At 31.3% G+C, this 18,224-nt stretch overlaps 1 protein-coding gene across 4 annotated transcripts in view; it reads right to left on the minus strand.

The window, feature by feature from the left end:
* Positions 1 to 18,224, minus strand: part of LOC119644242 (teneurin-a) — a 444,303-nt gene that overhangs the window by 70,670 nt on the left and 355,409 nt on the right. For 2 of the 4 annotated variants that reach the window (XM_038043776.1, XM_038043789.1), the window contains one exon: positions 15,843 to 15,869. The exons of the other annotated variants lie outside the window; for them this stretch is intronic. In XM_038043776.1, the coding sequence (XP_037899704.1) occupies positions 15,843 to 15,869 (27 nt within the window). The remainder of the gene's footprint in view (positions 1 to 15,842; positions 15,870 to 18,224) is intronic. 4 annotated transcript variants of the gene reach the window in all.

Raw genomic sequence — 18,224 nt, forward strand, 5'->3', positions numbered from 1 at the left:
AACTATCCATACAACAAAAATTTAGATTAACTGTTTTAGTTAAAAATTATACTCGGATTTATTGCAAAACCTGTAGAAGAACAATATTTATTTTTTTTTGCAATACCGTTAACTGCGAGCCGCCATGATTTCAACTCGCTTCTGACCTACTCACTTAGATATAGAAAGCAAAATTTCTGTCTTTAACTAACGATAATCCATTATTTTATAAAATTTGATATGATTACATGAGCTCTCTTCTTATGAAAACCAATCATTTATGAAATAGTTTCTGCCGAGCTCTTTAGCTCGTTATCGTTTATAGGAATTCAATTTGCTAGCACAGGGTCGAAAGTCCAAGACTTCATTTAATGGTTTTCTGAGTCTATGTAATTTTATGCGTTTAACCGTTTATTCCGTGCACATTCCATGTTCTTCCATCTGACTCAGCCTTGGTAATCCTGATATCACCGCTCTTTGATACATATTTCCAAAAATGTACGTCATCGGTGATTTGAGAGCATACTCTATTCCGCTTAAATTTGCAGAAAAATTGTTATTATGTTTGTAATGGCTGCAAATCGGAAGGCGTGAAACGTGGGGATATCATCGGGAGGCATTAACACAAGTAGATAAGCTCTTAACGAAAGTCGAATTATAGGTATTCCTAGTTACTTTTGTGCTTTTGCTCATTGCTGTCATTCCCAAATTAGGAAACATAGAAAAAAAGATCTGGCAGCTACGTTTATCTTCAGAATTTTTTTTTTTTTGTCTCGCACTATAAGATGTAATAAATCTTTTTTGAAAGGACTTAAGTTTATAAACTTATTATAGAACGATATTTGCAGCAACTCTTCTGCAATAATTCTCTCATTGCTTAAATATATTAATGAAACTCAGTTCTTCACCCACAGAAGAATAAATGATTGCTTTAGATATTAGTTTTAAATATTCTAAACTGTCTGGTAAGCCTTCCCGGTATCGCTCGGAAAATTTACACAAGCGGAGAAAAAGAAAACATTTTTACTCGCATGCAATATTTTATTTAATATATCGCAAAATAAAATAATCGAAGAGCATTGTAATGAGTCCCGTGCTTCATACTCAAGCCTTTTATTTTTCATTTCAATTCTTTGATTTTTTTTTTTTTCTTTTCATAAAAGTTACATATATAATTTTTAAATGTTTTATCTGTATAAGCAGGTTGATTTTTGAAGTGAATATGAGTTAGTTATAAATCTTTTATGCACAAAACCCTTGTATGCTCTAAAATTTTGCATATTTATAAATGTAATATTTTTCTATTAAGCAATTTATTGAGATTAAACACAAAAAAAAAAAAAAAATATAAATAAATATATAAATAAATAAAAAAAGTAATTTTCTAAATTTTAACAATAAAACTAGAAAATTTCTCTGTATAAATCTTGTTATACATATATTGACAATAAACATATTTTAAGTTATATTTATGATGATCAAAAATATACATAGAAAACGAATATAAACATTATTTAAATGGCCATTTGGTAGATGGAAAAAAAAAAGAAAAGAAAGAAACCAATCGAAATATAAAGTTGTAATAACACATGAAAGTCAGCCATACAAACTTTGGGAAATAAAATAACAACTACATATATGTGAATAATCTAAACGTAAGAGAAAAAAATGAGTGAACGATAGACAGAGAGAGAGAGAGAGAGAGAGAGAAAACGAGAAAGGAAGAGAAAATTGAGAACCTGCAGAAGCGACTATGAGGGACTACGTGATTGGAAGTTCTCAAACCTATTAAGTGAAAACTTGGTGAATCTTCGACTTTATTTGACACATGCACGGCTAACTAAATATGCATCATACATTGAAAATATGTATACACAATACATAGATGTATATACATATATATACATAAGAGCATATTTTGGAGAATAATTTGTTTAATCTTTGGTTTTCGCGGTAAGCAGTTTACGATGTTCTTATTAACCGTAATCGGATCATGTTCGTAGCCTTTGAGATTTATATGAACTTTGAGCTACAATCTTCTGATTATTTCATAAAGCCTTACAAAGATTTTTTTTAAAATTGGAACAAAAAAAAAAAGAAAATTTCTCATCAGTCTACTATCAGTCATGAGGCTCACAGACTCATTGGCGAGGAAAATCGATCGGAAGTTTGGGACAAAAATCAGTTGAGCAACTATGCATATCACTTGAGAATAGTGACTTCGCGACGTTACATTTAATCATTTCGTTACCCGGTATGAACTCAACCAAGGGTTATAAGTAAAATGGCTGAGCAGCCTGAAAGAGTTGTAAAAATCAGTACTGTTATCAATGGAAGGATATTCTGGTTGCGTCGCACTTCGACTTGGATTACAACAAAACAATTTTTACAGTTCACCGAGACAAGAAGTATCAATGAGATCAGCATTTAACTGAGTTCAGTAGCTAGAGTGTCACATGTGTGTTTGCTACCCACGCCCCCTCTTAGCTAATTATTTTATATTATTATCTTACTATCCTTTGTTCGACAAATAAAAAAATTGAAAAAAAATATTACTTTTCTAGTCTGTTACAGTTCAGTGTTGCTTTCTAACACGTATTGCACTCCGAAATCGTATGGCAGGGAGCTATGGTTTTCCTGGTCACAGAGAACGACAGATAAGTAACTCTGCCTTTTATACTGTGCACTTTGGCAAAGGTGTAGGTAACCTGTAGGTTTAGAAAGCTAGTATGCCCCGACTAATGTATGAAAACTTTCACTAAAAATGCATTAATTCTTATTTCAATAATCTAATCTAAAACGTTTTGGTGGCAAAGCCTTTAGAATGAATTGCAGTCTGGCTATTTGCGCTCCATAGACAGCGATGGGAGGAGAGGGATAGAGGGGGATAGAGAGAGAGAGAGAGAGGGAGAGAGAGAGAGAGAGAGAGAGAGAAAGAATTGGAGAAACATTTTTTTTATAATAAATGAAAAAAATAAAAATAAAAAAAAAACGAAATTACAAAATATATACAAGAGAAGGAGAGACAAAAAAGCAGCAGCAGTTTTACAAATTTATTTATCGTTTGTAGCTGAACATATATACAGCTATGGTGAGGGTGTTCAGCTAGTTTGACTGTTTAAAGTACTAGTACTTGATGGTTTTAGTTGCTATTGTTAGATGTTAGCCGTGATATTATAACTAAGCATGTATATAAAATGTGCATACAGACACAGGCATGAAAAAGCAAGACACAAACATGAAAAGCATACATGCATAGCATGTAATGGGTGCAAAAAAATATGCTGTTTGATAAAATCCACTTTAGAATCATATATATATATATATATATATATATATGTATAAGAGCGCATAAGCTTGTTTGTTTTATATACATGCTTACAGGCGAGTGTATCTGCGAGTGTAACTTAGGCTTGGGTTTGGCTTAAATTGCTTTACTAGTATTGCTGCTACTATTCCGATTACTACTACTACTACTACTACTACTGGCTGTTTGTTGTTATTATTATAAATTGTAGATATAGACCAGATAGTCAGTTGAGTTGTATTAGATACGTTTTTATATACATGTCATCGTTACATACGCATATATGTACATTTACCATTTATATACTATATATATATATATATATATATATATATGTGTTCGAATATGTTTGAAAAATAAATAAACAACAACATTTCTGTGCCAGTTAGTATTGCAACATTTATTCATTTATTTGTTTATTTGATCAGGGTACCCAAAGAAAAGTGGGTTGTTCTGCTGGTGTCGAGGTTGCTTTTTTCTAAGCTAATAAAAGAAGTGAGAAAAATTGCATTTTATTGTGTCAGTTGCTTACGATAGCAAATAAATTGCACAATTTTATTTGCATTTAAACAAATATACCCATAATACCTAAACACATCCATGTACTACTTTTACTATTTGTATGTGCAGTTGTAGTTACATTTGTAAACTAAAGCTTTCGGCAAAAGACTGGCATTAACTGAAACATCGTTCACCACACTCGTATGTGTACAGTTAACAAATCGTTTGAGGTTTGTTTTAGTGTATATAGTACATGCTACACACACACACACACACACACACACACACACACACACGCCCATCTCTCTATAAAGAGAATAGAATACCAGGCATATAACCTTAGAATAAAGTGGTGGTAGGTAGCAAATAAAATATATTACGTTTCCATTATATATACATACGTTTCTATAATATATATATATATGTAAAATTTAAGGTTTTTTTTTTTTTTTTTTTTTTTTGTATTTTTATTTATTTATTTTTTGTTTTCTATTTATTTCGTATTCACATAAAAGCCACTTGATTCGCTTTTAATCTAGTTTGCAATTATTTTCACATTCCACTGTCCTTGCTTTTTTTTTCTTTTTTGTGCCACGGAGGAATGGCATGCATATATGTACATAAACTGACATGTATGCCTATGTAAATATTGTCACCATTTTATGTCTAACGTGTCCTAAGCATGTTTCGTTAACAATAGTTTTTAGTTATTTTATGTTCATTTTATTTATTTATTTATTTGCTTTCTTCTTTCTTTTTTTTTTATGGACACATGTGAAAAAATTATTCGCTACCCACTCGCACTTTCTCTGCCCAGCTCTTATGTTATCTATGAACTCTGCGACATACCACAGAACCTACTGTAAATAGCAAAAACGTCTAACTTGACATAACCTAGCAACGGATTGTGATTTTTAAGCGGATATGTGGCGTTAATATTGAAGCCTGAAATATCAGGCTTCAGGGTTTCCATTGGGTACATGTATATTCGAATCGATTCGAAGCGACCGAGATGTCTACTCAATGCTGCAAATATTAACAAAAAATATAGATGAACTTCACTTTATGTGAAATCGCAAATACCGCAAAAACCGACAGAGCAGAGCAGTGAAAAAACCGGGAATTACTAAGTATTATTATGTATACGATGCTTTAGAGCGCAGATCCATGCAACACCGCGTACTTGATCACTTAAGAAAGCCGCCCAAGGATCAGTTGGCCTTTTAACTCGTCCTTCGTTGCCTTTAATAATATAAGAGTCTGTCTGGTCGGGGTCAGACTTTCTGCTCTTCGTATCGTTTTGCCCATCACTTGTTCCCTGCCATAATATTTCTTAGTTCATTCAACTTTTGTCCTCTCTATCTTTAGCTATAAACTCCTAGTTTCTTTATTTTCTATAGAGTTTTCAAGCCCGCGGGAATCAACAAAGTCGAAAAGACGACAACAATTTCATTCTATTATTAATTAGACCTTGACCTTTAACAGGGGCCTGCAAGTACTGCTATTGTGCGAATCTCCTTTTGGTTAGTGCTCTTATCCACCCGGTTCAGTGGCTTTTCATTTCTTTAACCGAGCATCCACGATTTCCTTCCTGAAAACTTGTCTGTTTTTTTTTCTTTTCTAAAAATTACATACACGATGACAATGTGGTTTCTGTGGATACACACAGAAATATAAAAATTGCATTTAACTTGAGTCGAATGCTCGTACACCTCTCTCTCTCTCTCTCTCTCTCTCTCTCTCTCTCTCTCTTTATTAATCGTTTATATTTTGGTCATGGAATTAGAGAGATTTTTATGAAATTTTCGTGAATCTGTGGACAGACTTGGCCGATTTTTAAAATTCGTCGGATTTTGTTTCAGTTAGCTTTTATACGAGATTGGGTTGTTGTTATTTTTTTTGCACGAAAATGGACGGAAAGACAGATGATTGTGATTAAAACAATTTTGACTTAAATGAAATGCGTGTTACATGTGGAACGACAGCATAAAGCTGTCTCTGTCTTTTTGCGAGGATTATAAAACTCGAGCTAAGCACGTTCCTAAACGCTTGCGGCACATTTATTCATTTATTCATCGCAATTACATTGGCGCACATCCGCTTTCATATTCATCAGCAATTGCATTACAGAATTATCTTAAATTTGGTGATTAACTGGTAACACTTGGGAAAAGTCGCAATGGAATCGAAAATTCTGAAAATATACGCAACTTAGTCATGTGGGACAGAATTTGTTACTTATTGTTACTTTTTGTATCGAAACCCGAAACTCGGAACAGACTGCCTAAGGTAGCGCTTAAACATGATCTCTGATACTTTTCCTTGACAGGTTGCCTTACCACACTTAAAAATGCATTCATTTGCAGCACATGCAGTTGCTGGGTATGCACGATTCGTTTAAAAGCGAGTAAAATTTCCCAAATTTATGTACAAGTTTTCATGCTTTCCTTTTCCTATTAGAACACAAATACATTTTTATATATTTAAATGTCTTCATATGTGTACATATTGCGTTGGTGCGTGGAAGTCTGTATTAGTGGAATGAGTGAAGAACTGGCTGCCTTTATATACATATATATATATATATATATTTTTTTTTTTTTTCATTCATTTTGTGGAAAATCCGCTTTTAATATTTGCTTCTGCACAATATGATGTGAGACATACATAGAAAGTGTGGCTTATGTTTTAGAAATATTCCTGGTCGCATTTATCTGCATATTTATAGTGAAACTGTTTTGTATTATTTAATAGGTTTACGTTTTCAAAACCTTTTCCGTTGGAAATGGTTTTCTTGTGTATTTAGGTATTTCCTCAATACAAAAACGAAATTAAGGCAAATAATAATAATCGGCTTTGAGAAAATTAAAAAAAAAAAAGAGAAGGGAATTAAATGCTTTTCTAAGCTTTTCTAAAGTGTTGATTGCCATTAAATGCATAAATACTGTCCTTATGTCAAGGCTCGGTCATTGGTTTAAAATTGGTTTGTGTGACTTGTATTCACATTTGCATAAAATATATGAAAGGTTACGAAATATTTATTATGCACTATTAGGTATGCGGAAATCGATTAAGCTTAAGGTTCTTGTCTCTCGCGGTCCATACATGGGTTCGATAAAATTGCCTACAACTTTTCGAACTTTCTTTATCTAAAGTCACAAACTTTGCCCTTTGGATCTCTGTTAAGTACTAACATACTACGTTTGCTGTACTGTACATCGGAAAAAACCCGAGAAACGCGAACAGCAAATGATGGACGTTCGATCATTAATATGACAAATCACACTTAGGAGATATGCCATATGTATGCGCCACGGTAATGGTCGTAATAATTGATTCCGAATAACTTTCTTAATTGATTTAAGCTTGTGCTTAAGCTGCGTTTGTCTATCTATCTGTCCGTCCGTTTATCTGTTCATCTGTCGATCATCTGTCTGTCCGTCTGTCCATCCGTCCATCATCCAATCGCAATAAAAGTTTTATGTATTTGCGACCACGTTTGTGCTAATTGATTGAAGCTATGTGAAACATGAAATACCAACACACTTGGATTTAGCGAATTTTTTTTAAAAAAATTCTTACGCTCTCTTTAAAACGATTGGTCAGAAATTCTATTTGCACATAAATGCAAGTTCCTCGCAAGCATGCGCACGAACCGCGTTACCGTTTGATTACATGCATTATGAACATCAGAAGCAGCGAATGGCTGGTGGCGGAAAAATCTCATCCTTATTGTCTTAAATCGAATAGGATAAGAAATTAGCAAAAAGTAAATGCTGATAGCTGCTACTAAGGAATATTTCCCATTTAATCTGAAAAGAGATGACATCTGATGGGGGTGGTAGAGGCAATGAAAGAAAATTTTGATATTTTGACAAATGACAAATGACATTTGCAACCTATCAAAGGTATGGTAAAGACAATAACTGCATTAAACGCCATTGGGGCGGAATTTCGTTCTCATTGGTTTTGAGAATTTTAGCAAAAATTGAAATAAGGATAATTGCAACTGTACATAATTATTATCATTATGAGCAGTTTTTCAATATTAAAACCACATCAAAGAATTTCAGCGTTTATTAAAAATTTTATGTATATTTAAATTAATTATGCTTTATCATATGATATTATTGAAAATTTATGCCATTAATTTTTATGAAATATTTTCCTATTAAATCTTTTTATAATTTCATTTAATGCTACATACGCATACATACATATGCATATTTAGGTATATTTATATATTCATCCATATATATATATATATATATATATATATATACATATTATGTATGTATACATACGCATACATACGTATGCATATTTAGGTATATTTGTATATTCATATTTTTCCATATAGATATATGCATGCATATATCTATATATATGTATATTATGTATTTATATATTCATATTCATCCCTATTTCTCTCGCTCGTTGCGTTTTATTTATTTATTAATTTGAAATGTATATATAAATATATATATATATATACGAAAATAATAATAATAATAAAAAAAAAAGAATATGAAAAAACATATAATTTTTTTGTTTTATTTGTCATAAAATATGTGATTACGTAATAAATTTATCAGGCAGCTAATCAATATTAATAAATGCTTTGTTAATTTATGATTTTTGTTATTCAGTTGCCAATAATAATATTGTGAAATATTTTATTTTAAATGGAAAATAGCACGCGGGGCCAAAATTACATGCATACGCGGCTATGCACCGATACGAGACGTTACGATACGATACCGATGTAAATAATTTGCGATAATAAATTTGAAAAATATACTAACAAATATATAAATATATGTTATATGCAGGCAATCAACTGTAAAGCAGTATTCGTTAAACTTATGGACTATTTTTTATTTTATCAATAATTTATCAATGATTCACTAGACGTTCGAGAAATAGGAGAGTTTTTTCCTTTTTTGTTCGCATTAATATCAGAGAGAAGCCAAGCCCAAAGTGTAACTTGAATGAGGAAAAGCGAAAAAACCATTACTCGGATCTTGGAAACGTGCTAACCTAAATTGTACGTAAATTGGATATAAATGACATCTATGTATGGTAGATATGTTTTTCCCAATTTTACCATTGACCAATTAGACAATTCAGTTGTGATAAGAAGGCTTGAACCTGCTTCGCGCGAAGAATCTCTTTAAGTTTACAAGTTCTCTAATATGTTCTGAAACCGGTTTCAGTTAACGAAGGCTTTTTGTTATATTCGTTCGATGCGATTTCAGTTTTATATGTTGAATGAGTTTATGTTGCAACACTCAAGAGTTTTGAAATGAATACCTGTCGCCGAAATTTCAATCGACGTTACTTGATTCATGTAAAATTATATGTTAGTTAAAACCGGCCTCTAGGATAAATGAACACAATTATCGTACCGGAAACATACTATTTATCCCCACTGAGGGCAAGGATTTTTCTATAATTTCCGCCTCTTTTACGATCCCACATTGCGCCCATAATTATTTGAACTATAACGATAACCCGAGAAGCCGAAAATGCAACGCAGTTGCTCATAAAGAGAATTTTAACTGCTTTGTTGGAACAAGTGGTATTACAGTCAGCGGCATAAGCGTTCGGCCAGACTTCATAGCTCAGTTATTGGCAATTAAAACCCATATAATCCAAGGCTGGCGGTGGCAATCAAAGCTGGGACTTGGACTCAAAGATGGTAATAATAGGTTCTTGCATGTATCGTGACGATTTTTTCACTTGAGAAAGGCATTTATTGAGAAAAATTGGGAAAATATGTATTAATCAAAATATTTTCCATCATCTTGTACAACTTTTTCCCATCTTTCTGGCGATTTGGCGCTACCGTGACCCCTGAAAGAACGATATTGGTTTGGCAGAAATCTATTTATCGCAAGGATCTGATCAAGCCGTAAACAGAAGGCACTACGGTTCTTGAGTATGCCGGGCGCGGCCGATCTTCTTCTTCGAGTGGCAATGGTGTATCCTTGATAACTCCTGCAACGTATGGCCGAGCATTGTCATCCAAAAGGATGAATTTCCGTCTGTTAGACGCTATTGCTGGTTTTTTTTTTGCAACAATACATCGTTGAATTTGTTCAACTAACGTCGGAAGACATCTGCAGCAAGAGATTCATTCGGGTCTAGTAACTCGTAATGCACTACACCTTGCTAACCCCACTCGTAAGCAAAATACATACAGGCTACTTGTACTTATCATGAAGATCATTAAACACATATATCAGGAAATAATTGTCCTTTTACGCTGTAATTATCTAACGCAGATATACACTTCTCTGCAATTTAAAGTTCCCTGTCTATCTAGCCTGATGGAAAATGAAATTATTAAATTGATTGATCTTACAGATCAAAACTTTTTAATCAATTTAAATATGCTCTCTTCATGAGATCCAACCATCCATCAAAGCGTACTTAGCCGATCTCTGTTTTATAATTTATTTTTGCTAAATTCCAGCATAATTACTCCTGAAATTTGATTATTTTGTATTGAATTTTTTCCTCCATATATGCTTGCGAATATGAAATACATAACAAAAAAAAAAAAAAAAAATTTCAAGCAAAAACAAGTAAATATTTACCATTTGAATTAAAATAAATGTTTCAGATTTTTCATTAAACATTTGATTGTGAATTGCATACGTATACATATATATATATATATATATATATATACTGATGTTTTATTTGTTTTTGCTTCCCCCTTTTTTTTTTTTTTTGTTCAAAATAAATCACAGCGCATGTTGGTATAAAGAGACAGTACACACACCTGTAATGTCATAAATTTACGTTCGCATGTAAAATTAAATTTTCAAACTTAAAATTGCAAAAAAAAAAGAAAGAAATTCTCGTTACATAATTAAACGAGATACATTTTATGACAGGCGAGAGATGTGAAAGGATGATTCAGATTCGAGAGCGGGTAACATGTCGGAAATAAGCAACTTGATGGCCTAATACAGTAATAAACGTTCATAATATCGAAAAAGTCACAAAATTTCTTTCAGGTACAGTGAACATCCTTCTTAGGTATGCAGCAATTTGAAACGTCAAAGAAATTAAAAAAAGAAGAAAGACATACAAGAATCAGGGACAATTGACTGACCATTGATTGAACGTAGTAAGAGAGCTTTGCCAGGTTTCAATTGTAGTAACCCAACTAACGATCGCTATCTAGTCTAGCGGTCTTATCTAAAAACGACAACCACTTGTTACTCTCCGAACCGAGTGTATATACTCGCGCATTGTAGCTTCCATCAGGCATAGCATTCACTTATAGGTCGTTGCCTGTGATGAGGCTTTATTTGCATACCTCTTTGTCCCACTGTTGGAATTGATTTTCTAGAGAGAAGGGAGAAGAAGACAAATATTCAGGCAAACCGTGGAAATTTCGTTTTGCGAATTGTCGCAATTGTCTAGCAGAGCAGCGAAAAACCATATTAACTGACAAGTTTAATTGATGTATTAATGGCTATCAAAACATTCAACTGAAATCTGATAGCACTGTTCGATCCGCCGCTTTATTTAGATAGATTTGTACATAATTATAATTCATATAAAATTTTCCTCTAATTTTCGATTGGAAAAATCAAAATAAATTAATTACTATTGCTATTTATGTGTATTATGGTTTTTAATTGTTATTGTGCATTATCGTTCATTAGAATATTGAAATATCGAATGTTCAATTCAGTCCTTCAATTAAGGGCAGCGCTCTTCTCAATTGCAAATATTTTGAATACTTTCAACACCAATTTATCTAAATATTATCATTATTATTATTATTATTATTATTATTATTTCTATTTGTATTTGCATTGAAAATGTTAATTAATTATCAATTTTAATACCTTTCTGACTAATAATATAAAAAGTATCGTAACAAAGACATCAAATTGTTATTGGATACAAAATTTTTTCAAAAATTCAAAAAATCACATAACTCGAATCCAAGCTATTATAGTTAGTTTTTGTTTTTGTTTTTTTTTTTTTAATAAAAATAAAAAAAAAAAACAGCCGGCTTTCTCTAATTACTTTTTTAAAATTTATATTCAGTTTTTTTATTTTTGTTGTTTTTTTATCAATTGATTGTATCCCATTTCATTTTGCATTTCATTTGTAACACTTAAATATTTTGACGGATATATTAGAACGATGGAAGCACTTGCAGATTAGTTTAAAAAATAGAAGAGCACAAGCGAGAGAGAGAGAGAGAGAGAGAGAGAGAGAGAGAGAGAGAGAGAGAGAGAGAGTGAGATTTGTTCAATTCACTTATTTTAATTGAAAACACATACTAAGGACATTATGGTCGGGCAAGGCCGATCGCTCGATACCCCAGCTATTTGCTCATTTTCCTGATAATACAACAAAACTTACACATTGGAGGACTTAACTTACTTAATATACGTCTTTCACTATCGGCAAGTGATTTTGCATTGGTCGGTATAATACAAGCTAAGTACATCTCAAGTTCTCCCCGATGTTACATATTCACACACAAATTGAACAACTTAATACCCTTGCACCTTGTAAGATGTAAAAAGATAACAGAATATATTTTGCAAATATATATATATATCCATTTATATGTACAAAAATTATTAATTCAAGACAAGATGTAAAAGATATTTCACGATTATATAGCAATTCAACCTGGCTTTAAGTCATATTGATCTTTAACATCAGGTGTTTGCACTATGCATCTATGCAGATTTGGGGATCCCTGATATATGGTTTTTGAGTTTCACGAATTAAATGAAAATAAAAACGTAAGCCCTCGCTATAGCGTATAATGAATATTGCAAAATACTTCTTCTTCTTCTTCTTCTTTCTCACACAATGAAACTCTCTTAACATAGAACTTAGCACAATGTGTTACCCAAGAAGAGTGAATTCAGGTATATTTCAAGTACTCGTTCTCTTCATCACACATATACACTGAAAAGTATCACGTTTTTTTTTTTTTTTTATTTTGTAATTATATAATAATTTTCTAAATTCTTTTTTTTCTTTTAAACGTAATAAGATTTTTTTTTTACATTTTATTCAAATGAAAAACGTAATGGACAAATAGAAATTATAAGTTATTATTAAAATAAAAAGAAAAAAAAAAAAAAAAAAGAGTTGTGAATTTAAAGATTTTTTTTTTTTTTGCAGTTTCTGTTAAAGATTATAAATCTTAAAGGGGGCATTGTTGTTGTGGTGGGGTAGGAAATAAGAGAACATGTAAACAAATGACTAGACGCAGACAAGGGGATATGACAAAAGGATTTGTTGAGGTAGTTGTATAGGCAGGATTATAACATATATAAGGATTTGATCTTTTTGTTTTTCTGGTTTTTTCTTTTCATTTTTTTTTTTTTTTTTTTTAATTTATTATAAATATATAGTTTTTTTTTTTGGTTTTTTTTTTTTCGTATCTCAACATACTCAAGTCTTTACGTTGCTGGTGCTGGTTCAGGGCTCTTATTGCAAGAGCAAGTAAAAAAAAAAAAATTTTTTCTCTTTTCTTAAACTTACATAAATAAATCAAAAGCTTAAAACTACAATAGTAAGAGAAAATTTGTAATAAAAAAAAATACATATATATATATAAAAAAAAAAAAAAACAAAAATTTATAAAATGGAAAAGCAATGAAAAAAAAATTAAGATGGAATGTTTAATAAATAAATAGTGTTCATATATAATAATATATACTTTTTGTGAACTTTTTTGTTGTTGTAAAATTATTGGTAAAATTAAAGAATTTATTATTATTTCAAAACAAATTCTTTTTTTTATAAAAAGGTAACAAAAAAAAAAAAAAAAAAAAACGATAAATGATTTCACATATAATTAATAAAAAAAAGTAAAAAAAAAAAAACTAAATACACATAGACACGTACACATAAAACACATACACTGATTTTGAGTTTTTTTCTGAACTATATTTAGAAATTTTTTTTTTACTTTTGAAAAAAATTTTTAATAAATATTTTATGAGTTTGAAAAAAGTTTTTAAATATAATTTTTTCTTTTTTTTTTATGAATGGTTAAGTGTGGTGGTGGTGGCGGTGGTGGGGCGTTTGTGAAGGGGAAGAATATTTATTATACAACGAAAATAGAAGAAAAATAAACGGTTTTGTTCAAAAGGACAAAAAGGAGAAAAAGTTTTAAAAAGCTTGGAGTTAATGCAAAATGAATTGAATTAAAAATTAATCAGAAAAAAAAGTAAAATAAAACTAATAATTTTAAGCAAAAGACATAGAATTTTTTATATATTATTTTTTAGAGACACATGATTGCAAAGAAATTCGTCGCAAGGTGTAAATATAAGGCTTATGGCATTATCGTCCAGGCCAAAAAATTTTTTTTCTCTCCACCGACATTTATCCTTTCTAATAAGGCGTGGCAATTGATCGTAATATTGTTGGATAAGTAGTAGTGCCAAGTTGTGTTACAAGTTTCAGTTACAATCTGACTATGTGTCATGGCGTTGCGCTCGTACCGTTTTAAAGCTTCTAAGCGTTTTGAAAGATGAGAAAGAGATCTTTTGTGTTCTTTCTATCAGAAGGGACTTGTGATCAAAGTTTACATTTGGTTGGTAGATGGTCGTCTTATCTTGTCATGAAAAAAACAAAGAGTATAATCAAGTCTCCCGAATTCATTGACGTCTTCCCTTTGAAAGCAATAGCAATAGCTTATGATTATCGCTTTTATTGTTCTCAAATTTAATTGAGAGAAAGCTATAAGTATCTGAAAGCATTACTCATTTTTCAATTTATTCATAGTAAGTTAAACTCTTGTAGCGATATCGCTTTAGTGTAATAGTCAAAGTACTTTCTGCTCCGTGAAACATTCTTCAGTAAGAACGTTGCGAATGCCAGCAATGGCCCATAACCAACAAAGCGTTTTTGGTCAGACGATGGCATGACTTCAGTTCAATGTTAAGATTTTCCGCGTGCTATTCTTCATCAACCAAGATAGCTCTAAATCCTAGTACTTGGCATGTGCAACAAACAATTGCCGGTCTTTCTGTTTAACTCAACGGTCTAAGTTAAAAAAAAAATATTGTTGTGCGATTGCAAAACCACCTTTTTTAGAATAAGTTCGCACAAGGGAACGCCAGTGAGGAAATAAAGCAAATTTCCATGCTTCAGCATCTGTTGTTGAGAATATTGCAACAGCTTGAGCTGTAGTCGTGACAGTCATCGACAGAATGGTGTGGTCAATGCATTTATAGAAGCATTCTAGCATTCAGAAATAAATTTCCAAAGCTTACCCTTGAAGATGTGATCAGAAATTCAACGAGTTTAAGCGGTAAACGAAACATGTGCCAGTGACTACAAGAATCAGGGAAGAACGTCCAGAGTAGGTAAGCGAAAAAATTGCAATGTTAAGTAAACAAGCTGTGCAATGTTTCAAAGCACTGCAGCGTTTAAAGAAAAATGCTCCAGTTATTCAAGAAAAAGTCTTCCAATGATTGTTGCAAAAAAACACTATAACAATAGGAAGGGAATACTACATAAACTAGGCAAGAAGACAATAAATTTTCGCGGAAATAGTTTTCAATCATTCGAGCTAAGAAGAAACAGGGCAGTAATTTCTAGGAACAATTCCAACAATATATCGAGTCGGTAAGTCTGCTGAGAGCATTATAAAAGTACTACGGAAATTGGCATTGCTCTCTAACTTACGGTTAACGAAACTTATGGTCGTATGTTTGTTACCAAGGCAGATTTATCAGTCGTGCGTTCAAGTATTCCATAGACCTCGCCGTTGCGTGTAAGAAAGACCAACAAAAAATATGAAAATCAAAAATGTAGTCCAAAGAGATGGTAAAAACACTTTAAATGTAAATATTGTTTGCCTACTTAGGTGGACTTGCAGTTATAAGGAGATAAAAAATTCTATGCTTTTGCTTTATTTCATTTGCTGATTTTAAAGAAATGCATTTTCTAGGTGTAGTGATAATGATTTTAATGATTTTGTTTTTCTTTTTTCTTCTTACTGAGTTTTTCATTTCACATTATATGAATCATCAATGCAACTTACCAAGGAGTAAATGAGCTCCAGAAAATACTATATTTTATATATATGTATATACATATATATATATATTATTATTATTATTATTTTTTTTTTTTTTTTTTTTTCGTTGAATAAATTTCATTAAATGCATTTGTATGCAAGAATTTTTATCATGATTTTCATATAATTTATTCATGTTATAGTTGTTGGTTTTAGTTGTGGTTGAATTTTTTTTATATTTTTTTTATTTTTTTTATTTTTTTTTTTTTTTTGTTATGTTAATTTGTACGATACAGCATACACATGAGGACACAATACACATTTTTGTTAGACAGGACAAATACATCGTAAAAGAAACAAAGAAATTAAAGAAAAAGTAGACAAAAAGAAATCAAAGCAATTTGTTTAGCAAATCATTTACTAGCTCGTTATTAGACAACAATCATAATAATAAAATATCGAAAGAAAATAAATTAAAAAAAAAAATAAAAATAAAAAATCAAATATATATATATTTTTTTTTTCTTTTAATAATTTTAGACATTGAGATCTACGTACATAATCCTATGCCTATAAAATTGAAAAAGAAAAAAAACAAAAAAAATTAAAAACATTTGACGCATCACCATCTCACAGGGAGCAGCATTCAAACATACATTGCTCTCACGCTCACACATACACAGAAGACGTGAGGTATTCTTTCCTCATAAATCTTGTTTTTTTCTTTTTTACTTAAACTATTGGCTTAGCTGATGTATAAGATGCTTAATACTTTGTATAATAAAAAATAAATAAATAAATCAATTTATAAAAAATATATAATTATAAATATATTTCAACTGAATGTTAGACACACACATTTTAATAAAATATATTAAATAAGTTTTCATAATTGATTTCTCGTAATGTTTTATATCCTTGTTTCATTTTTAATTTTTTATTTGTTAGACTTTTACTTAACTAATTTTTTAAAATAATTGTAAATAAAGGCTGCAATGATTATAACATACACCCTTCGAATCACTTGATCAAGAAAGCATTTCGTCCCTTTTTGGAGAAAAAGAAAGTACATAGTGGTACAGATTGTTCATGGAATGAAACATGCAATACAATATATTAGGTGTATAAATAAATTCCGACGTTTTTTTTTTTTTTGATAAAATTTAACTCTATTTGAAATACACCTGTTAACAAACTTAATCAAAACATTTACCGCCATTATCTATGATATTTGTTGTGCTTTATCGTGGCAGCTTGCGAATGCCCTCACCATGGAAACTTTATTGTTTCAAGGGGAAATAGTTTTTGCTCTATTTTCGTACATCTTCAACTTTGCAGACCTGTTGTTCCGCTAAATATAATTGCATCGATCTGCATCAGTACTAATGAGAAACAGATACGTCCGTAAAACACATCGCAATCGGGAGATGTACGCCGAACAAATTGATGATCATTTTCTGAGCTGCTTTTTGTAGAGACAGACGGACGTAGGCGGATTTCCGATCGCCATCGAGGCTTAAATTTTTTGCATTATATCGTATATGTTACATACACCAAAGCTCAAACTATCTACACATTTTAAGAAGCAACCAATTTCAAGTGACAGAACCTATTTGCACACCTATTATATATAAGAGAAGTATTCGACTTCTTGAGACAACTGCATGTAAAGTGAAGAGCAGAACAGAATGTTCGTATTGGAGCATGTCCACCAGTTGAAATTTTAAATAATTTTTTGGGCGTATCTTGGCAAATCAATTGTTAAAGAATATATATTGAACTATCTCAATTTTTCTTTTTACGGACCGTCCATAGGCGCTGGACAAACTTTTTACCAGTAATGACTTACAGTCTGATCACTTCTTATCAATATCAATGTTTTTTGTTTTCTCTTTTTTGGTGATTTTCGCAGCTCAAAAATCTTATTTTACAACAAAACTCGTTCATACGAGTGGTTTTATTGTAACTATTGCTCTGCGGATTTAATCAATTTGATAAAAGTAATCGTAAAACCTAAACGAAAAGAAAGCATTTGGTTATAAAAGTTTATAAGTGTATACAAGTTGGCTCTATTATGCTAATAGAATTTCTTTACGCGGGGGCGTATGATGGTTATCTCAGCAGTTTTATTGAAAATCTGCTGTTTATACTGCAATTACTCAAACAAATTGAAATGTTGCATGAGATAAATTTGTTAAGAAGAAATATCTCCGTCGTGTACATTGACCGGTTTTCCAACCTTTTCGAAAAGGCCCAACACACACAATGCAACTGAGAGAAGAATGCAAAAGAAATATTTTCGCTGCGTGACTAAATGGCTATGCAAAATGTTGCACGGCTGCCAAAAAAGATTGCAAATCAGCCGTAGAATGTCACCAATAAGAAACCAAATGTGTTGCGTGATAG

Source organism: Glossina fuscipes, unplaced genomic scaffold (genome assembly GCF_014805625.2).
Source record: "Glossina fuscipes isolate IAEA_lab_2018 unplaced genomic scaffold, Yale_Gfus_2 0, whole genome shotgun sequence".
Lineage (NCBI taxonomy): Eukaryota > Metazoa > Arthropoda > Insecta > Diptera > Glossinidae > Glossina > Glossina fuscipes.